The sequence below is a fragment of the Copadichromis virginalis genome, linkage group LG18, assembly GCF_057382275.1.
Source record: "Copadichromis virginalis isolate Kocher_CV1m ecotype Utaka linkage group LG18, C_Virginalis_male_GT1.1, whole genome shotgun sequence".
NCBI classification, from domain to species: Eukaryota; Metazoa; Chordata; class Actinopteri; order Cichliformes; family Cichlidae; genus Copadichromis; species Copadichromis virginalis.
In genome coordinates this window covers 25785463-25807918 of record NC_140635.1, presented here as the reverse complement: position 1 = coordinate 25807918, position 22456 = coordinate 25785463, and the positions used below count along the sequence as shown (strand labels likewise).

At 42.2% G+C, this 22456-nt stretch overlaps 1 protein-coding gene across 2 annotated transcripts; it reads left to right on the top strand.

Moving 5' to 3' along the window:
- The first annotated feature begins 308 nt into the window (after window positions 1–308).
- Window positions 309–22430, top strand: pkn2a (protein kinase N2a). Of its 2 annotated transcripts, none has more exons than XM_085440061.1 (23): window positions 309–601; window positions 6706–6870; window positions 7047–7182; window positions 10966–11120; window positions 13972–14101; window positions 14229–14374; window positions 14538–14745; window positions 15186–15371; window positions 15590–15699; window positions 15794–15937; window positions 17031–17106; window positions 17341–17497; window positions 17800–17926; window positions 18355–18491; window positions 18748–18823; window positions 19001–19092; window positions 19181–19357; window positions 19449–19511; window positions 19595–19671; window positions 19858–20000; window positions 20119–20226; window positions 20307–20387; window positions 20476–22430. In XM_085440061.1, the coding sequence occupies exons 1-23, from the start codon at window positions 581–583 to the stop codon at window positions 20677–20679; spliced, it is 2919 nt and encodes a 972-aa protein (XP_085296187.1). In that variant the 5' UTR covers window positions 309–580; the 3' UTR covers window positions 20680–22430. The 2 variants fall into 2 exon arrangements, with proteins under 2 accessions (XP_085296187.1, XP_085296186.1); XM_085440060.1 differs by lacking the exon at window positions 309–601 and adding an exon at window positions 3967–4300.
- The last annotated feature ends 26 nt before the right edge of the window (window positions 22431–22456 follow it).

The window sequence follows — 22456 nt, the reverse complement described above, 5'->3', positions numbered from 1 at the left end:
TTTAAATTGTACTTTCACTTACCTTCTCAACTTTGAATAAATATAAATAGTTGCAAGACTTTTACTTGTAAAAGCATTTTATTTAAATTGACCGGTGTTACTCCTCCACCTTTAATGTCTAATACGGCTGCTTCACATATGTAAGCCTTGATTTAATTTCTTTATTTGTGTTTGGGGAAGATTTGGGGATGTTAGCCTGAGGTGAGGCCAGCCTTTACGAAGTTTCTGATCACATGTGTGTAGTAGCTGTCCCGGCAGTGTTGCAGCTCCTCTGGGCGGACTCTTCTATTATAACCACCGCCTCTTTCTCCAGCTGCACTGGGACAGATTTATGCTTCAGCTTTTTATTTATGAGCGCCAGTCCACCCTCCTGGACTCCGCTAGGACGGTGCGAGCGCGTCAGAGAAGTGTGAAGACGGCATGGGAAACTCCGTGTACCCGAGATGACCGATGGTTTGGTCAAAATAGTGAAGTTTTTTTGTCGCCAGAGAGGGAAACTTAAAACAAGGTTTGCTTTTGGAGTCCCACCACCCCTCCCTCCGCTCTCCCTGTAGGATTTGATTCAAAGGCGAAAACCAAGATGGCCGCCGACTCCGTGCAGGTAGGAAAAGTTGACAACTGTTGCGAAAAGTGCGCAAACTTGCTCCAGAGGTGCAGTTAGAAGTTAGCTAACAATTAAAACGCTTTAAAACGAGGCTTGCTGTGAGTTAGTCGTGTGTTAGAGGACTGCAGGGCCTCTGCTAGGTCCCAGAAGGCTGCCTGGGAATTATCCATGGATTGAGGCCTGGCACACAATTGTCCAAACTAACTTTCAAACCGGGAATTTTGTGCGAAAACCGCCGTGTTATTTAATGTAAAGGATCCTGTTGTAGTAAACGAGGTTTAGCGTTTGCGTAACCGTAAAAGCTCTTAAATAGTGGCTGTTTAAAGTAAACGTACAGGTCTTAGTTAACCTGCGTTACTTTTTTGGGAAAATAAAAGTTGCCGCCGTGTGTTTAGATACTGGCAGTGTGCAGAAAATGTGGTAAAACTAGACAAAAAAGAAAAAATGTCGTCTTTGTAAAGAAAATGCTTTGAGTTTTCTTTTCCAAGCTCGTTATAAACTGGTTGAACGTATAACCAGCGACACCACAGCAGCCAGCTTAGTGCCAACTGCAACAGTAATGCTAGTTTCTGTTTTTAAAAGAGAGGCTGGAAGTCAGTGTTACGCTCTCCTTTTTTTGTTCGGTGTGAACAGTTATGACTCACTGATTAATACAGTTTCACTCGAGTGACGTCACTCCCCCCTCCTCCTCCAAGTGCATCTTTATATCAGAAACACTGTTGAGTTGTGCGACAGCTCATCCATACAGCTCGTTGTCCGATGGCACTACTTTATGCGTGACCTCCAAAACTCGTGTTCAACTTGAAAGCTGCCTCACCTCCACGGGTGCGGGAACCTAATGCTGTATTTGTCATGTATGGATGACTCAGACCGATGAGGTGTTTAATTTGTGCATCTTAAATAATACATGCCACATGATCTAGGTAGATTATACAACACAGAATCTATACTTGTTTATACTTATTATATTTAAACATTATATTGCCTGGGAGCAGCCATGTTTGAATGCTGTACATGTGTAAGGACAGACATGTATGTAAGTTAGATTAGGCTCACAGACTAATCTTACTTTGAGGACTGGTTGATTTGTGTAATTAAAAGAGTGTAACCGTAATTTGGTTTGTACCTTTTGTTTTTCTTTAGAGCTAACGAATAACAAAAAGCAAAACCTTCACCGTAATGACTAAAACTAGATGATGTATTAATACTTCAACCAGACTTTTAACAACTCCATCACAGTAAGAGAATCGTGGACATTTGGATAATAATTTCGGTCTCTGTTTCAGAACCGTTACACCGGTTAAATTATAAGAAGATTTACTTTTACTTTCTCAAAGGTTAGCAATATAATCTGGAGTGAAATCTGACACTGCACATTTATGGTCGTGTGTGGGTGATGATGAATGATAAAAACAACAGTCGGCATAATGTAACAGGAAGGCAGTGTCAAATTTGTGTGCATGAATAAATAACAGTAGGACATGTTGGTTTCTCCGGTGCTGGGGTCTTTATCCTGTTAAAAGCCACACGTAGCTTTTAATTTTATCTTTGGCATTCTGCTAAATTTAAACACCTGCTTCTGGAAATTGGAGTCGAACTCAGCAGGGTGACAGGTGCAGGAAAGTGGTTTACCTCTCATTCAGGTTTTTTGGACACCTACTGCCTGAGGAGCTCAGAAATGACCTTTAGCTGCTGTGACGTGACATGTGAGGCGTTCCCTGCTGTTTGACTTGCTGTGGGATATGTAGACTGCTTGCGAGAAGGTTGCACTTGTAAGAGCTATCTTTATTAGCTTGTGTTGCTATTTTTGGCGGCAGCACAGAGTACAGGGCTGTGGCCAGTGCTCTGCAGCCAGCTGTGGGGGTAAGATAGACCGGGTGTCGGGTTGTAGGCTGCGATTAGGCCTCGCACAGAAATGGCAAGGGCTTGGCTTTTTTAGCACAGACTTCGATAGCGGGCTCAAACTTTGCATTGTCCTTTTGTGTGAGTGGAGCTCTTGTTGTTAGACTTCTACTTCTACCTGAGGTTCAGACCAAATGTTTGCTTTTACCTCAGTTGCCTTTCATGTCCCGGAGCTCTAAAGGAGCTCATTAACAAAGGTCAACATTTGTAGGTAACCCTTGCCCTACTCATTTAAGAATATGGCACCTTTTTTGTGTGCTTTTCCTTAGACGCGCATTAAGTGGTTCCCAGCAGGACTGTTTTTGTAACATCAACTAAAATATGTATCCACAAGGTTTTCGGTACTGTTTACATTTGTTGTGAAGCCTTGGATGTTTCACAGTGCAGCCAGCAGAGCCACACTGGCAAGTTCCCTCCATTCATCATGAACTGTATGTATTGTAGCGTGAGTGGAGACATTTGCTTACAATTTCTGCTCTGCTCGTCTTTGAACTTAGTAAGTCTCGAGTTCCCGGTATGATGTCACTCCCCCTTACGGGGTGATACGTTCTAGCGTCAAAAGATAATAAGAGCAGTTAGAGGTAAAGGAGCAAGTCAGTGAGGTATTGCAGTGAGAGGAGAGCTTGGTCTTTTTCTTTTATTTGATCTCAAAATTAAAACACAGGCCCCGCGGGGTCTTCTAGCTGATTAATTTCTGCCTTATCTGATTGGCCTTTCATGGATTTCCTTGCATTGTTGAACAGTAAAATAGGCCTCTTCTGGTGTCCTCCTGCTATCGTCATTCCACATTGGGCAGATGCAGCTACAGTGCAAACAAGTTTTGCAGAGCAGCCAACTTAAGAAGAGGACTCCCCCACCCCCCTCCCAGCTGTGACCTCCATTTTACCTACGAGTCGACCAGGATATGTGCAAACTATAGTTTCCTTTAAAGACTACTTATAGAAGAGAGGCCAGGATGGGGGAAGGGAAGGAATAAGCTGATGGAAAGCCCTCATCTTACCAAGCGTGATGCGTTTTCCTTAATATTAATCTGTCAGTCATATGCCATTGACTCGATTCAGGGTTTGGTCCAGGTACATGTGGTTAGCTCCTGATGTACCTTGTGTAATGATCAATTCAGGTACATGGTGATGGTCCTAGAAATAGCTTTTAATGTGAAACAGGGGTTCAATCCTTGGAAAGGAAGTAACTGTGAAGAGAGGTGGAAAACCAGAAATGCAGCTTGGATAAAGGACAATATACCACAGTCTTGTTTGAGAATTTCTTTCTCCACCATCACTGACACACACACACACACACACACACACACACACACACACACACTGGCTGTCTATGGCAGGCACACTGCTTTCTGGTCTGCCATAGACAGCCAGCGTTGTTTTTTAACATGGGTTAATTTTAGCCACAGCCCTCTGCATGGAGTCAGATTAGGTCCCATTCTGGGCTGCTCTGACCTCACAGAGTGAGAAGCTAAGAGGGATTTGGCCATCGCTGCTCAGACGGTTTATCTTCCCTGCTGATGTCAATAGTCTGTAGGAGAAAGAAAGTGTGAAGAAGGGAAGGAAAAAAGCTGGAGAAAATCGGATCATAGTGGAGTGAATGATTGTGGCTTTGGGCAGAGCCTAGGTTGGTTACGCTCGTCTCACCTCCGTGGGAGAGGATACTATTAGCTTTATTAGACAACAGAAATCCACTGGAGTTGATGGGATGATCGTGGCTGGTCAGCAGAACGTGCGTGGACCGGTTTGTTCAATGGATCTAGAGATGGAATTGGCTGAAACCGATGAAGTTGTGGTAAGACAGAATGATCCTTTCAGCATCCTCTCATTAGCAAGTTTAAAGAGTAGTAAACCTTGAAACTGAAGATTTCTGATTAAACCTAACTACAGTTATGAGGGTGCAAATTTCGTACTGATGGGTTGAAAGCAACAAAGATTTTAACAAATCATTCTTTGTTTTCTTGAATAGAGTAAGTTAATGTCCTTCTGCTTACAGCCCAGGGGCTTTCAGGACGAGGCAGTGAGTTTCTCTCATGTTGAATCTGTTGTTTATTATTATTATTATTATTTTTTTATTTTTTTTTCCCCAAAAAATCATTCTTGGAATAATAAAGCAAAGGCCTGGCTAATATTTTGTTTATTACAATTTGGCTGCTTTAATTAATGGTTAAAATGAAATGCCGGTCGTTCATTGTTGCCATGGAGCACAATTAAAAGGTCATGCTGACAACTTCATATTTAAAATCAGGAGATATTTTTCAAGCCAAATAACTTTTGCTTGAATGACTTTATAATAAAATGTAATATGCTGATAATCAGACCTTAGATGCTCACATACTAGTGGATCATTATGCTGTACTATGACCTTCTAGAGCAGAAGTGTTCAGGAAGCGACTTCTAATCCCTCTTTAGTTAAGGTGATGGTTTTAAGGATGCAGGTCATTGGTGACTGACAGCAGCAGGGAAAACAACACGCACAGCAGCTAGCTCAAGTTCAAAACACACCACTATGCTGGGGTGATGCCAGAACACCGTGAATGGGCTGCCTGCGCCGAATTTCTGAACCCCGTGTTTTGTTAATGGATATTTTCAGTGTAGTTGATGTGACACGTTCATTTCGCATAGTAATTTTATAATGTAGAGGTGAAGGGGGGGGGGGACCCTTTAGTGTTTGGGGGATCAGTATTGTGGTTTCTGTATTACACAAGCAAAAGATCCCCAGCTCCATCCTGGGAAAACACCCACATCCCTATGGAGTTGCTTCAGGAAAGGCATCTGGTATAAAAACTTGTCAAATCAAACATGCGGGGCTACTCGATGCGGCGGCCTCTTGTGAGTAAGAGAGCAGTTGAGAGTAGGTCTAATATAGAAAAGACTGGCAATCTCTTGGTGATGAGATCATATAAATTTATGTGTCCAGGAAAACGCCTCTTTGGGCTCCAGAGCTTTGATGGTAATCAATAAATATTAAAAGCTTCAGCAAACAGGAGGATTGCATAATTGTAATATTGTCTACGCCTGTGCTGTGATGTCTGACTGAAATAGTCAGTTAAAGAAAAAGAAACTGGCTCGTGTGCTTTCTCGCTGAACAGAGGTGAAGGGTGAAATATGCTTCACTCTGCAAGTGGACTTCTTCCAGTTCTTTTCAAGGATCTTTATTTGTTGACGTGTGCATTAAAGGCTATGAATGATTGCTATATCTAGCTACAAAATCATGAAGTTGACAAAAAAAATGAAAAATCGTAAAATTAAAAGAAGAAAACATTTGAAGTTGGGTATCAAGCATAAGATGTACTATCTTGCATCAAAAAGCCAAAAATAACAGGAAAAACACGCGGGACCTCTGACTGTACGTAGCTGTGTCATGTGACCTGCTGGCTTTACCTGGTGCATTTCCTACTGGACCTGATTTTCGTTTATTATTAAAAAGAATTCCAAGAGCTTTTGAAAGATTCTCTCTGGCTGTGCGTGTTTCTCTTGTTTGTACAGTACCTTCTAATCTCAGCACGTCTCAAACATTTCATCACTCTGAGGGGGACAGTTCTTCTGCTTTTGCTGTTAAATGCTGTTTGATGACCAACATTAAGGTGCATTACCATGATCTTCCTATGCATTAAATCTACCAGGTGTTTGTTGGCTACTTCTTATTTAAAATAAAATACAAATCCCTTCTGTCTGCTCATCAGTCATGCTTACATGTGTAGTCACCACACAAAGACCAGGAACAATTCGGATTTGGTGAATATTTGCATTCAGGGCTTCAGATTTCACATGAACTTTGCTTGTGATTGTGAGAAACTCTAACTGCTGGGCCGAAATTGTTTTTAACTCCTCCTTTGTGTTTCCATCTCGTCATGAGCGCTCATGACGAGATGGAAATCCATGCATGTTATGAAGCAACAGCTTCAGCTGTTTTGCAATTCTGCACTTTAATGCAGTGCAGATTTGTTCTCTCCTTCATAGTTTAACGTTGATAAGACCTGTTGATTAAATGCTAGTTTAAAATGCCAGTGTGCACAGTACGTGACTGACCTCTGCTTGTCCTTTCCTCCTCTTTTTTTTTTTTTTTTTTTTTTTTTCCCTACCATCCCTTTACTCTTCTTCTTCTCCTCCCTTGCTGAACTACTCTTAATTACATTCCACATCTTCACCCTATCTGCTCTTTTGTTCCTCCTCCTCTTCCTCCTTCTCCTCCTCCAGGGGGATGCCCGGGGCCAACAGGTGGCAGAGCGTCTCGGTCTGGGACACAACCTGGACCTGTCGGACACCATGGTCCAACAAAAGCTGGATGAGATCAAGGAGCAGATCCGCCGTGAGATCCGTAAGGAACTAAAGATCAAAGAGGGTGCAGAGAACCTGCGAAAGGTAATGTCACAGATATAGTATAGTATCCGCTGTTTCCCTCAAAATGTCTAAATCTAAATATATTATGCAGTTTTTTCTATCTCTCCCTTGTCTAATAACATCACATTTATGATTAAGTTAATGGAGATGCTTTTCAAGGCTTTAAGGTGGTCTCCTCTCATTTTTCCGCCTCTCAGGTCACCACAGATAAGAAGAGCCTGGCTTATGTTGACAACATGCTGAAAAAATCTAACAAGAAGGTCGAGGAGCTTCATCAGGAGCTACAAGAACTTAACGCCCACATTGTGGTAAAAGACCCCGAAGAAGTGCTAGGTAATTACACAAGCACTAAAGGAGGGCAGGGTCAGATTCAATAGATGGTACCAAAGTAGGAAGGGGTTAATATAAGTAGTCAAATAATTAATCATCAGAAAAATGTTCCCACCTAAGTTTTTGTACAGCCACTTAAGTAAATGTAATAATGCCATGCAAAGATTAGCCTTCATACAATGAATATTTTCCATGTTAAACGTCCAGGAAGTCTGTCATAACTTAATAATTACAAAAGCTGCCTACATCAGGTTTACAGGGCCGAAACTCTCATTTAAGCTTTGGTAAAAACTGTAACCAAATCAATACACCCATGTGTCACCGCCATCAGATGGACAACGTCTTTTTAAAATCAAATACCTGACGTTAAGTTTACTTTAAGCTTCACATGCAGTTTTTCATATACACACAGTGTTTGTTTAATTGTCTTATATGACCGAAAACTCGCTGAATAATTAACAGATGAAGCACTGATGAAAATAAACTGTAGCTCCAGTCCTAATTGGCTTGTTGCAAATGACAGCACAGTCCAGGAGTCATGGTCTTGGACACTTTTTTTTTTTTTTTTTAAGTCTTATTATGAAGCTCTGTTTCTTTATATCTTAAAGTGTTCACATTTATTGTCGTCTTGTTTGCAGTCGTAATCGTACGCTGGCATTCTTGTTTGCAGCCAGTGTTTTTTAAAGCTAAATTCATTCTCAGCTATGAGTTTATCCAGGTCACATAAGGCAACAGGCCACTCTTCCAGTTAATGTATGTGTAGCAGTCTTATGGTTTAGCTGTAAATGCACAGCACCAAATAATTTTGTCTCTGTTGTGTCAGACGAGCACCTATGTAAACACACACAGAGCACATTCAGTGTTTGGAGGTGACTCACTCTCCAGAGGCTGACATTGTTGCATTCCACATTCCCGTGGCAGTTACAATGAGCTGTCGATTGTTCCTCTCCGAGGCTGTTGAAAGCCTGCTCCTTTGCATTTGTTGACAACAGTGGAATTTGGAGAGAGTGGACCACAGCAGCATCTGTGCATTCAGTGTGCTTTTTGTCACAGTAGCTGCCTTTTAGGGTAGCTGTTGGTGGCAAATGTCTGCGCAAATTCAGGAAGAGAAGGAATGGTATTTGTCTGCCTGTTGCCGTCACGTTGTCCCGGCTCATTTGACAATAGGAAGTTGATGAGGAGGGATTTGTGAGTGTGTGTGTGTGTGTGTGTGTATTTGTTTGCTGGAGGAGGGAAGGGAAGTTGTCTTAGTAAATGGTTATCTTAAGTGAAAATAAATTTAGCCTGACTCTGCGACCTATCTGGTGAATAAGGGCTTTCTTTTTAAGTGACGCGAGGCCAGTGGAATGTCGCTGGCCATCGCAAAAACGGCCAAGAGGGACTGAGCGCAGTTCAGCTCCTTAGACACGAGACAGCTTCTTGAAATATGTTCAGCTCTTGTTTCCTGAATTAGCAGGAAGGAGTTGCTCTGTCTCTCCGAGCAGCCCAGAATGTGTTTCTGTTCCAGGAGAAAGTTGAGGGGGCTCTGGTTATTCTCCGCCACTCAGCTGAGGAGGCCAGAAATGGACTGACTCGCACTCAGGCGCTTTGTGTGAGCAGCAGGGGACACCAGTCAGGTCCCTCTGTCACATATGATCTCATTCATAAAGAAAGCTAACCCCGACATCGTCTGTTATTAAGTCTCAATCTGTTTGCCTACCACTCATCACACACAGGTTTAAGGTTCCCACTCACGATGTACTAGTTTAGACGGTGTAAGCATGTCTCATTGCCTTCTCATCAGATGCAGATGGGGTTAATCTGAGGGAGGGTTCCCCTTGTCGATTGTCCAGCAGTGACATCAGCCCTGCAGCTATCTTGTCCTACGGCCCAGCAGGGACTGGATCACTCTTGGAAGAGGCGGGGGTTGTAGTCCTTAAATTCTTGGCTCAATGCGACCTCAGCCAAACCGCACCCCCAGGCGAAGAGGAAAGCCCCAGACATGTACTAGATGACCCAAGCAGCACTTCTGCATGTGTCTTTTTAAATAGATGTCCTGTGACAGTTTTGCCCCGAGCACCTCTAAAATTCTCACCTTGCTCCACAGGCTTTTCTGCAAATACTCTGCTTTTCTTGTCTAGCCCTACCTCTTCAAGTGTGTCACCATATCAAAGCGTTACCCTGGAAGGACTAGCATCCTCCCCTCCTCCACATTAACAGAAAACTCAGCAGTGAAGCGCTCTCTCAGCTTATTAAGTCTCATTAGATGAATCATTTAGACTTTTAGTTCAAAGAATAAGTTACTTCCTTTTTGCCGTATCCCGCAGGTGCTCAAAGGAATCGTTAGAGGGTGTTTTGATGAAGCATTCGGACTGAATGAATCACAGACCTGCCTGCTGGTTATTGTTATCTGCATCTGGCTTTGTCTCAGAGTACAACGCCGTTTCTTTGCCAGTGTTATTTTGGGTCTTGACACCTTCAGTGAACTGTTGGTCTTTGGTTATGTCATGTGACATGTTTTGTGTCTTTGGATTTGGAAAACTCACTAAAAAACAGAGCTGAGCTTAAAGGCTAGAAGTTAAATACATAATGAAGAGTACCATGTTAAAGGACCTTGCAACAGATTGGAAGGGTTCATGCTTCAGATGTGGGCTCACTTAAAGAATGCTCTGACTCTTTTCTAAGACTACTAGCTTTATGAAAACATAGCTTCTGAAACTCAACTTGCAAGTCAAGTCAGGAGAAGTCGGGCAGGTTTTTTTGCCCACCTCACCCGTGTGTGTGTGTGTGTGAGAGTGAATGTTCTGCTCTGCTTTCAGCTGCAATGATCAGCTTGGAGAGGGTTTTTTATTTTTATTTTATTTATTTATTTTTTACCTGCACCTTTCAAGTTCAGACTTGACCAAAAAACACAACAAAACAGTGAACCTATCCACCAGGTCTGTGGTCCATCTCTGAGAGTAGACGACAGTGGGTTTAAGTATCTCTGTGTGTTTGCCTGTGTGCATTTATGTGTAAAAGGAAAAACAATTAAATGTCTACAGATCTATGGACAGATTATTGTTTAGTCTTTGCAGCCTGTGGGATCTGGACATGGATCATTTTTAAGAGTTGATATTCTGTTGCATGTATCTTTTTTGGGTTTACTTTGTCTTTGCATAAACAGTATAGGCACTAGTACTGGCAATCATCTGCATGTTCACACTTGTGTGTTGTTCCTTTTTTTTTTTTTTTTAAATGCGTACAATAGAGACGGCCGCAGGGGTTTCCCTGTGCTGTTGGAACAGCGCAGACTTCAGGAGAGAGTCAATGAGCTGAGATCAGAAATGACAGCCTTTCATATTACAACTCCTGAATACCAAAGCATTAAAGCCAAACTCAGACTGAATAGTTGTGGCTTCACATTTGAAGGATTTCCGTTCTGAGCAAAAACTTGTTTGAAAAATCCACGAAGCTTAGCTGACAATAGATTTCTTAATCCTAATGTTGTTGACTTCTGTAGTAGTTTTTGTGCTGAGTCAAGCATTGTGCTAACAAACCTCATCAAGTCATAAACAGCACACCCTTCTGAGCATGTAAAGTGTCCACTGAAGTTGCAACAGGACACGCTTTATAAGCAGTTTATCAATCCTTTTGCAGAGCTGCAGGATTGTTTAGCTTAATAAAAAATGGCGCACACATGCTCCGTTAATATTTGTAGCCTCTGCATATTTGTGCCAAATGTAACATGCTTTATGTAATGTCTACAATTGTTTCCAGATGGCCATAAGATGCTAACTTTTTTTTCTTTCCTCTTCCTTTACCCAGAATGCCCTTTAACACCAGGTACCCCTAACAGCGAAGCAAGAATGTGCACCAGCAGCAACCGACTGGCGGCCTTAAAACGGCAGGTTGACATTGAGCTAAAAGTCAAACAGGGCGCCGAGAACATGATTCAGATGTACTCCAACGGGTCCTCCAAGGTAGGCGAAGGGTTACCCGGAGATTCAGGCTTGCTCTGGTTCACGTCGGACACATTCTGATGATACTTTATTTAATGAATAGATTCACTTCTACATAGCTGACTGCTTCTTCTGTTTTAGTCTTTGTTCAGTAAAAATAACAATGCTGAGATCTGGAAGCACAATATTAGCCACAGTTATGTACAAACGATGATGTTGCTGGGTGGTAACATTATTACCTCAAACTAAACATATTATGTGTTTATACAGTCAACAGACACACTTCAAACCAGTTGGCATAGTGCCGTTTTGAGCTGTGTGGGTTCAGCCTGAACCTCATTTAAATTCAACAACTTAAAAACAAAATGTTCTGCTCCTGGCACCTTAAAGAAAGCAAGTAAGCAAAAACACCACCTGTAACTGCAGTAGGAGTGTTTTTGTCATCTCAATCCGGGTGATTTGGATGGCAAATGATTGTGATTCTTTACGGTTTAAAAAAGATGACATATCTTTACTACTTTGGAAAACGAATAAAATGCAGCGGTACAGATTCAGCGTTATAGCCGTCTTCTTGTGAGCTGTCAGCATTTCAGTAGATTGCTTTCCCACCACCACCCAGTGGCTCACTGCCATGATAACAATAGGACCAATTTTCCTGTGAAATTTGTGATTATCACTGATCTGTTAGTTTTCACATATTTGCATGTAATTGTGTATTTACTCAGAAAATGACAGCGCGAAGTGTGTCTGCCTTACCTGGACTTGAGCATGCTTCATCACAGTGATGAATGAATTTACTTAAGGGGCTCACTACTATTAATTAAGCTAGATTTGTACTTGCAGAACCAAGGATTTTTTTTAAAAGTCATTATGAACAAATGATGAGGCTTGCTGGTTAATCTGAGTATCTGATTTGACCTTTTCCAAAACACTACTTAGTGTAATTTTTGTACCGCAGGTTGTCAGTTTCCAGACTCATAATCACAAGTGCTTAGACTACTTAAGGTAAAGTCTTTGCAGAGAGGTGCTGTGAGCATAATCGCATGTTAACTGGAGCCGGCTGGCCTGTTGCCATTATGAATACCAGGCTGCTGCATGGCAGGTTTGCTTTTATAGCTTCACTGTAGGGGAGGAGGAAACGGGAGAAGGCGCTGACACATACTGTGTGTCATATGCACTGCTGTTTGTTCACAAAGCTCTGTTGGTCCTTGTGTGTCCTCGAGTCCTCAGAGTCAGGGAGGACTATAATTTAGTTGGGAGGTGTGCGTTAAGTCACGAAGACCGGTAATAACAGCCGAGAGCCTCTCGTGTTAAGCTCGGCCCTTGTATCCGTCAGTAGTAATTCAAGCCGGTGTGTAGTAGATGGTTTGGTGTAGTCTGGGGTTTCTGGATTGAATTGGAATCATTGGCAAACCCCAAAGAGGTTTTAAGCCGAGTCGAAGGAACTGTAATAACATTATTTCTAACATTTATTTTTTGTTTTTTTGGGGTTTTATTTCCTTAACAAAAACAGACATGGAGCCTTTGGTTTCATGAAACATGCACACGACTCATTTTGTGTGTGTGTCTCTCAAAATCATCCTAACCTGACAGAGTGTGCGCTGCGCTAGCGTACTGCCACTCCCTGGTTTCTCTAAGGAGACACGTTTGCCTAGAGGTGTACCATGCAAAGAGTGGTGGAACTGCTGTCAGAGTGACGCTTAGACTTGAATTCACAGCTGAAGAAAGTGACACAAAAGTGTGTTGAGTTTGAAGCTTGAAAGAGCCGAGTTCTCAGGAGTGACAGTGTGTTAGAAATATAAAGGTTGTAGTGTCCGGTAGCAGGTGGAGACCAAGGACCACCTGATCTGTCCATCCAAGATGAGTGGCCCACTGCAATCGTAACTGGGAATAACTGCAAAAATGCTGGAATGTAGTGTGATGATAGGTTATTGCCTTTTTAACCAGTGTGTGGCTCTATTAATGTAATTTAGGTAAACTGTGTGAATACTTTTATTTTATTTATATTTTTTATTTGATGAGAGCTGCGTCTTTGTTCATAAACTCTGCTTGAGGCAGTTCTACATTTGTAATGAAGCAAACTGAGGTTAAGGATATTTTGAGGAATCTCAGATTTGTGTGTGAATCATGTGGTTTAACTTTGAGTTTGTGAGTACCAACTGTTTGTGAATGAGGCCCCTTGCTTTTACTGTACATAGACAATGTCAGGTAATCACCACCCACCAAAAACCGAAAACTCTTCTGCTTTGAAATGATATAATTTAGCTTTTTATTGCAGGATATTGTTAATAAAACTGTTTTGGTGGAGGACACTTGAATTTCTGGTGAGTGTAGTTTGAAAACTGTAATGCAATAAGCATTAAGGGAGCTGTAAATTGATTTGCATTGTCTGGCTTGCTGGGGCGGGTGTAAGCGACCTTTCCCTGTCAGACCGACGGAGGCACCTTCCAGTTGGAACTATTCCTCTCCTGATGTCAGAGAGGAAGTGCCTGTTGAACGGAGGCCTTTCCTGCAAGCGCAGATATCAACAACCAGGATTTAAACTTAACAGGAATTTGGGGTGGAGTTTGCTTACTCCAATGTGTGTTTGCACGTAGGAAAGGTTCAGCAAACACAGCAGTGCACACATTTTTTTTTTTTCTTTGGTGAATAAGATTTTCCATGTTGTCATTTAGACTTCAAGTCCAATTAACGGCACGAACGGGTGTCTGGGCTTTTTGTGTTACATGCAACAAAACAGAACACGTGCGGAGGGATTAGGTGCATTTAGACAAAATGTTATTGAATCCTCTGATTTGGTCATCAATGGTCTGTAGAGATAAAATACCTCCCTAATGAGCGGTGATGGTTTAGTTTCCAATTTTACTCACAGGATCGTAAGTTGCTAGCAGCCGCTCAGCAGATGCTTCAGGACAGCAAGACGAAGATTGAGTTCATCAGGATGCAGATCCTCAAGGCCAGCCAGGCCAGCGAGCTGAGCTTTGAGAACAATGATGTGATGGGTGAGCCTTCCCTTCCTTCAGAGCTTTTTTTTTTTTTTCTGAGGAGATTAAAACAGAAAGACAGAAACAGTGGTTATAAATCCGATGTCATCAGAGTGAATGATTTAAGTGTGACCTTGTACTCCAGAAAAGCCCATCATCAGCCCTTTAGATCTGCGGGTGGAGGAGCTGTGTCACCATGCCAAGATAGAGGCTGCGGTAGCCGAGGGAGCCAAGAATGTCATGAAACTTCTGGGCTCTGGAAAAGTCACAGAAAAGAGGGCACATTCAGAGGTAGGCTGTGTAAAACTGGACAACAAGTCAAAATCTGTCACTTTTGAGATCATGCAATCTTAGACTTGAGATGAAATGGATCTCTGGACTGCTGTAGTAAAATAATTTCCTTTCAATCTGTCTTAATTCGCTGCCTTATCCTCTTCCTTTCCTTTCCTTTCAGGCCCAGGCTCGTTTCAATGAGTCCAGTCAAAAGCTTGACCTTTTGCGATATTCTTTGGAGCAACGCCTCGCTGAGTTGCCTAAAAACCATCCTCGCAGCAACAGCATCATAGAAGAGCTGTCCCTGCTGTCGTCACCAGCCCTCAGTCCCAGATCCAGTATCATCTTCCCACAGTACAGCACCGTGACCAAGCCTGCAGCACTCACAGGTAACTGGACTATTGAGCTGTTCCTAATCACTAACAGTGCAAATATGACTCTGTTTCTAAAGGTGGTCTATTGGTTTTTTGTTTGTTTCTTTACCCTTTAATTTAAAGTTGTATCCACTTTTAAGTATACTGAGCTGATCTGTGTGGACTGGTTTTTATTTTTGGTTGTAATACAGTGTGTACTTTTTGCTGTTGAGTCAAAAAAAGAAGATGGATTATTAGACAATCAGATCTGGTTGGTTGGTTGGTTGATTAGTTGTTTTTTTTTCCCCCCTAGTTATTTGGAGGTGCACAAATTATAGTCCAGTTTAGGAGCAGACAGTAAACTGGGCTAGCTCATTATACCAGTACATGGTGTCACTTGAAGTAACCTGAAGTGGGAACAAATTTGTGCAGGAGCAATTGTATAACACGTGTGTCCTGTCCTCGCTCACCTCCAGGCACATTAGATGTCAGGCTAATGGGCTGTCAGGATCTACTGGAAAATGTCCCAGGTCGTTCCAAAGCTGCATCTGTCCCGCTGCCTGGCTGGAGCCCCAGCGAGACCCGCTCGTCCTTCATCAGCCGAGCAAACCGAAACCGCGGCGTGAGCTCAAGGAACTTAACCAAGAGCGAGGAACTCTCCAGTAAGTACATCTGATCTCGTACACAAAATAATTACCGAAAGATGAACTGTGATATTGTGCTGATTCACAAACAAATGATCTGTTTACTTAAAGTGTGGGCATGACCCAGAGCAAGTCACACCTGAAACTATAATATGGGTGAAGTGAAGCAACTGCCTGTTTAATACCAACGGGGATAGAATTGGGGTTTTGTTAATAGCTCAGTGCTTTTTCCTCAGATGAGATCAGTGCAGTGTTGAAGCTGGACAACACAGTGGTAGGACAGACGAGCTGGAAACCAGTCAGCAATCAGGCATGGGACCAGAAGTTTACATTGGAGCTGGACCGGGTAACACACACATTTCCACCCTTGAACTACACCTGCGCTGTTGACTCTGTGTTTATACAGCACGGACGCTGAGTTTCACATCTTTGCGTTGCAGTCCCGGGAGCTGGAGATCGCTGTGTACTGGCGGGACTGGCGTTCACTCTGTGCTGTCAAGTTTCTGCGGCTGGAGGACTTCCTGGACAACCAACGTCATGGAATGTGTCTGTACCTGGAGCCACAGGGAATGCTGTTTGCTGAGGTATACAAACACCATTTCAGTTTAATTCCATAAAAGGGGGATAAGTAGTTGTAACTGTCGGCATATTTTAGTAATCTAAAAATTGAAAAAAGTAATTTAAGTAGTAAATTAGCTTTGAATGGTCACAATTAAACATTATCTGGTAGGACATGTATGGATAGACATACTTACTTATACTTATAGGAAATAAAATTGGAAACATGGTGAAGTGTGTCAGTTGGTGATCTTTTTGCTTATAAAAGCTATAAAATTATAAGAAATAAATACTGTGAGAAGACCTAGACTGGAATCTTGGTAAAGTCTGTCCACAGAAGAATATTTCAAACGTATTGTGGAGATGTCCAACTCCATGTTTTTTTTGTTTTTGTTTTTTCATCGTCTTTATTAGAGCAGTTTCATCACTGGGTTCATCCACTGTCTGAAACAAGCTCCAAAACAACAAGTTTTTAGCTTCTCTGCCTTTAAGCCAGCTTTCTTCTGATTGGTTGCCCCTTGTAAAGAGAAGGTTTAAGCAGCAGGTGGGTGGGGCTTCTGCACTCGCACTCAGTCAGCTGTTATTGAGGGTATCTCCTCGATATCAAACAGATCCAGGAGTACAAAAAACTTGCCAATAAAATGATATCTGGAGCAGCCTGAAGGTTGAGTTCTGAAATAACAACGTGCCGTAAACTAAGTGTGATTGTTAAGCTTTTGTTGCAAGACGGGGTTTAAATAATCGCTCACAGATAAAAACAAACTAATGACAGTCACTTGCCTCAAACAGTGTCTGCATCAGAAGTGTAGTTTAATAGATGTTGTGTGTAAAATTACTCATGCATTAAACTTAAAATAAAATCAGAAGGTTTTACTGTTGGATGTAAGATTGTAAGATTAGATGTGGAGCTTTTTCAGTGTGATCTAATCCTGACAGAAATCTGTAAAGTGTTACGGGTGTGCATGATTTGGCACACGTTTGTGTTAGTTTCTAGTCTTGTGACAGCGTGTCCTATGCTTGTGCATAACTACAGACATGTGTATTTGCACAGGAGTAAAGAATGCACAGGAAACAGATGTTTTGTTTTGTGAAATTACTTTTTTATTTCTCTGTTTTCAGGTAACATTTTTCAACCCTGTCATAGAGAGACGACCAAAGTTGCAAAGACAAAAGAAGATTTTCTCCAAACAGCAAGGTGAGTCGCTGCTGTGAAGCCATCATGTTCTTATTTCTAAGGCAGCAGTGATGGATTCTTGGTTGACTTGCGTGTTTAAATATATTCAGTGATTCTCCAGTGTTCATACATTTACTAAGTACTGTATGTAATTTCCTCGGATCCCTTACTTATTTGGTTGCATATTCCTGATTCTCTTCTTCCATTATTCATTTTTTCCTTACAGTCTTTTTCCTGTCTTTTACTCTTTGTCAGGTAAAACTTTTCTGCGAGCCCCTCAGATGAACATCAACATCGCCACCTGGGGCCGTCTGGTTAGAAGAGCCATACCAACCGTCAGCACAAACTCCTTCAGCCCACAGGCGGCTGAGACTGGATCCAGCAGCCTGCCTGGTTCACCCACACCCAGCAGGTACACAGCCATACAGCAACCACAGACTGTATAGAAAAGATGTGTATAGCCACTGTGACATCTGCAATTTTATTTTTGATCTCTGCCTTCTTGTAGGGTGCTAAGTAATTAACTAATGCTAGAAAACTTGTTTAGCATCTGCATAGCTCCATAAAGTGTATGGCTGCATTGCAAAGATTTTTACTCGCATGTAAACATGCATTTTAATGCTGTAGTGTTTGCCATTTTACATGAGTGTCTATGGGCACAGCTGCTCGGTAAGAAGAACTTTCACCACTGCTGTACTTCTGTCCCTTACACAGCGACCCGCTGGTGACCAAGCTGGACTTCGACAAAGAGCCCACTCCAGGGCCCAAACGTTACTCCATACCCGATGACATCCGAGAACCACAAGTGCATCACAGCGTTTCTGACAAGGGGGAAGTACAGGTATGGTTTTGTTTAAGGAATTACAAGAAGTGGTGATAAGACGCATGCGAGCTGATACAATCACAGATGCAGTCATGCTGAGCTCTCTGAGAATCTCCTGTGCGTAAAAGTCCACCATGCTGGGCCTCATTCCTGTCAGCTGGAAGGAAGTGTGTTGTTGCCAAACAAGTGAAATTTAATTTAAAAAATTTAAAAAAAGGAAGGAAATATTAGATTGTTACGCACTGAGAGAAATGATTTTTGAATTATGTTTTGTTAGTTAGATTCTTTAATAGAAAACCTTTATTTCTCCAACGTTAGTTTTCATCTACAGAGAAACACTAAAGACTAAATTTAAAGTCACAACAAATAGGTGACCAGCACTGTTTTCATATTTACCCTGTGTGTCTCTTTCTGTCCTTCTGTTCTCCTGTGTTTCCTCTCCGCAGGATGCACTCGCCTCATTTGACTTCCTCAACAAGAGAATCAGCACGGTGATGAAGCCAGATATGGATGGAGTGGTGCACCATGAGTTCCAGCATCCAGACCTGGAGCTTACAGCCATTCAGAAAGACACAGAGATAAGGTAAGGAGGGTCACTGCTTGCCATGTATATGCTACTTTAAAGCTTTGAATTGGTTTCCTTCAAATAAAAACGACTTACTACTCAAAACAAATTACACTGGGTTAAACACTGCCCCCTGGCTTTGGCTCCAAGTCACTGAATTTTCATGGTGGTGTCTCTTTCCTTGTTTTGTTTTGTTTTGCTGTAACTTTAAAGTTTAATGCAGGTTGGTTTGGAGTGAGTGAGTACACTGATGTATGCACTGGTCTCCTTCTAGGGAAGAAGAGCCGTTCCAATTCAGTCTCCAAGACTTTAAATGCGTGGCAGTCCTTGGACGGGGTCACTTTGGAAAGGTACTTTGAATAAAAATGCTGCTGATGATTATCTTCTTGACATTTCTACTATATTAAGAATGTTTAGTCAATTTAAAAAAAAAAAAAAAAATGTTTGCCATAAATTTTCTGTGGACTGAATAACTTTTAGTAGACAAATCAAGCAGGAAAAAACTGAAGTGTTCATCTCCTCCACAGGTGCTTTTAGCAGAATACAAAAGCACTGGAGAGATGTTTGCCATCAAAGCTCTAAAGAAAGGAGACATTGTGGCTCGCGATGAGGTCGACAGGTACTCACTTAAAGCTCTTTCACAAACCCCCCACTGTCAGGTCACTTCGGTGTAATGTGGTGACTCAGCTTCCTCCTCTCTTTGCCAGTCTGATGTGCGAGAAGAGGATCTTTGAAACGGTCAACAGCGTCCGTCACCCGTTCCTGGTCAACCTGTTTGCGTGTTTCCAGACGCAGGAGCACGTTTGCTTTGTGATGGAGTACGCGGCTGGAGGCGACCTGATGATGCACATCCACGCTGATGTTTTCTCTGAGCCCAGGGCTGTGTGAGTGTCTTGTTAACGTGTGGGCAGGACCACAAACTCTCACAGCGGCACGTCGTCTAAATCTCCTGTGTTTTTTTGTACCTTTTTGCAGGTTTTATGCAGCCTGCGTTGTTTTGGGATTACAGTTTTTACATGACCATAAGATTGTGTACAGGTAAGGCCTGAGAAATTTAAAGTAATACTTCAATTCAAAGTCAGGGTCCCGAAAGTTATTTTTGCTCTCATTGCAATTTTCAGAGATTTGAAGCTAGATAACCTGCTCCTGGATACAGAGGGCTATGTAAAGATTGCTGACTTTGGGCTTTGCAAAGAAGGTAAATGGATGATGATGTCAAATTGAAACTTTGAGAGTTATTGAAAGCATAACCCTGTGGTAGATTGTTCACTCCTGTGCTGTAAGATCTTCAGAGAAGCAGAGTTATGAACTTGCTCCATCAGTTGTTGGAGGTACACATGTAGATTTGTTTTGGAGTGATGGACGTGCTCTGTGCTGCCTTCAGGAATGGGTTTCAGGGATCGCACCAGCACGTTTTGTGGCACACCAGAGTTTTTAGCTCCGGAGGTGTTAACTGAAACGTCGTACACCCGCGCCGTGGACTGGTGGGGCCTGGGCGTCCTCATCTTTGAGATGCTGGTTGGAGAGGTGAGCATGTGTTTCGTCAAGATGTCAAGAATCCATCATTTATTTCTTGAATATGTTCCTTACATCAGGTTTTTTTTTTTTTTTTTTTTTTTTTCTCCTTGGCACGTCTCTCTTTCAGTCACCCTTCCCCGGTGATGATGAAGAGGAGGTATTTGACAGTATTGTCAACGATGAAGTCCGCTATCCACGGTTCCTCTCAACTGAGGCCATCTCCATCATGAGGAGGGTGTGTAGACAGACAAGAAACGGTCTCTTTGTGCTCCTGGGTGTAAACTTTAACATTATATTTTTTGTCTTTGTGCTCAGCTTTTGAGGAGGAGCCCAGAAAGACGGCTGGGAGCAGGAGAAAAGGATGCAGAGGAGGTTAAGAAACATCTCTTCTTCAGGGTAAGAGGCGCAAAGAGAAAGTTATCACTGTGGTAATCAAAGAAAAGAACGCTGTTGTTACCCACTTGCTCTCTGTCTTTATTGATAGACCATCGATTGGACCGGGCTTTTGGCCAAGAAGGTGAAACCGCCGTTCGTCCCGACCATCCTGGGCTCCAGTGACGTCAGCAACTTCGACGATGAATTTACCTCAGAGGCTCCGATCTTAACCCCGCCCAGGGAACCCCGAGTGCTGAACTCCGAGGAGCAGAACCTGTTCTCTGACTTTGATTACATCGCTGACTGGTGTTAGCTCCGCCTGAATCACACACACACACACACACATACACATATACACACACACACACACTGTGAACCAAGCACAGCAATGACTGTAGATCCCATTTTTTTGTTTGTTTGTTTTTTAAATCCTTAAACAAGAACAGACAAACTCTTCCCTGCCCCTCATGTTTGGGGAGGAGCTTTCGGGCAGAACTGTGTGCCATTGAGAAGAAAGTCCAGATGCCTCCTGAGGACACACACTTACTACTTCTTTTTTTTTTTTATATCCACATGAAGAACTTTTCTTTTCTTTTTTTTAAAGGAGAGGGGAAAAAGAATGAATTCTGTTGTTGGAGAGTGAAGCAGGCGGGATGTCCTCCTGTACAGACTGCCATCGTGTCCGTTGTCTGACCACTGAGAATGTTTTCCACATGAACTCTGAGAAAACGGCAACATCACAGTCATGCTATTTAGAGTCACTGTTTTCAATTTTTTTGATCTGTACAGATAATATTCAGTCGTATATTTTATTGTTTTGTTTTGTTTTGGTTTTTTCGTTAGTCTCGAAGCCCTCGCCGTACCTTATCTCACTGTAAAGTTCTGCAGCAATCGCATCTGAAAGTGGCGCTCATTGAATTTGAAGTGCTTAAAGCATCGTCACTGAATAGTCAACAACAAAACATCTTGACGACTACTACTACTACTGCTTCTTGACTTGAAAACAAGTAAGAGTATTCACTACATATTCTTTTGGGTCTAGCGGTCCAGTTTACCTCCTTTTCCTCCCAGCGTGTCCACCTGAAGCTTCCATGTCTTACACACCGCCCAAACTGGTAAATGAATTACTGTTTATTTTGAGCCGAGTTCATTAAAATGCCCTTTGGCTGGGGAAAAAAATGATGAAAAACACTAAAATTATCTTGTCTGGTGCCCTCTAGTGGCCTCGCTGCTTTTAGTGACCAGCTGTGGAGTTGATACAGTATCCAGTCGAGCATCACGATCAAACCATAACATTATATGACCGCTGGTTTTGCGCTTTGATTCCTTCATGTCCTTACAGAACAACCATGTGTTGGACTTGACTTCTTCTTTCTTTTACCTCAGTAAAGACACTAAAGCGTCTCGCCCAGTTACAGCTACCGAAACCAAACTCATCCTGTCCTCCTCGGGAGTAGCAGAGGAGCGGCTCTCTGTAGTTTAAACAATCTGACACACTGAAAGTTTACATAAAGGCAAATTTAATGAGGTGGTTTTGTGCAGAAGTCGGTGTCCTCAGCTGTTGCTTTGGAAATGAGGCTACAAAGCTCATAGTAACTTCAGGTCTCCATCCAGAAGCCATTTGAAAGCTTCCTGTTGTTCAGGTTACATGTTGTAGCTGACATAGGGGGCACGGCACTCTGTTAGTGTGGCTGTTCTGTATAAACTGACTCAAATGTTGCAGACCTGTTTATGAATCACTACAGGGGGAGGGCAGGGTATATTTTATATAAATATATATACATACTGTATGTATACAATTAAGCTGAAAGCACTAATTTTATCAATAGTTTTTAATTATCAATGTTTCTTAATGAAAATAGATTGTACAAAGTGTTTGTTTTTTATTCTTTTGCTTGTGCATGTTGTTGCCAGAACAGATGAACTTTATGGATGGTACACCAAGTACTCACAGCAGTTGCTCTTCATCCTCCGGTGTAAAAAAACAAAGAAAATCAAAGGCATTGTTGCAGTCATTGTTTGTTGCCCATCACGAATGCACAAATTAAACATTTGTAACAGTGACTTTGTTTCTGGTTTTCCATCACCTC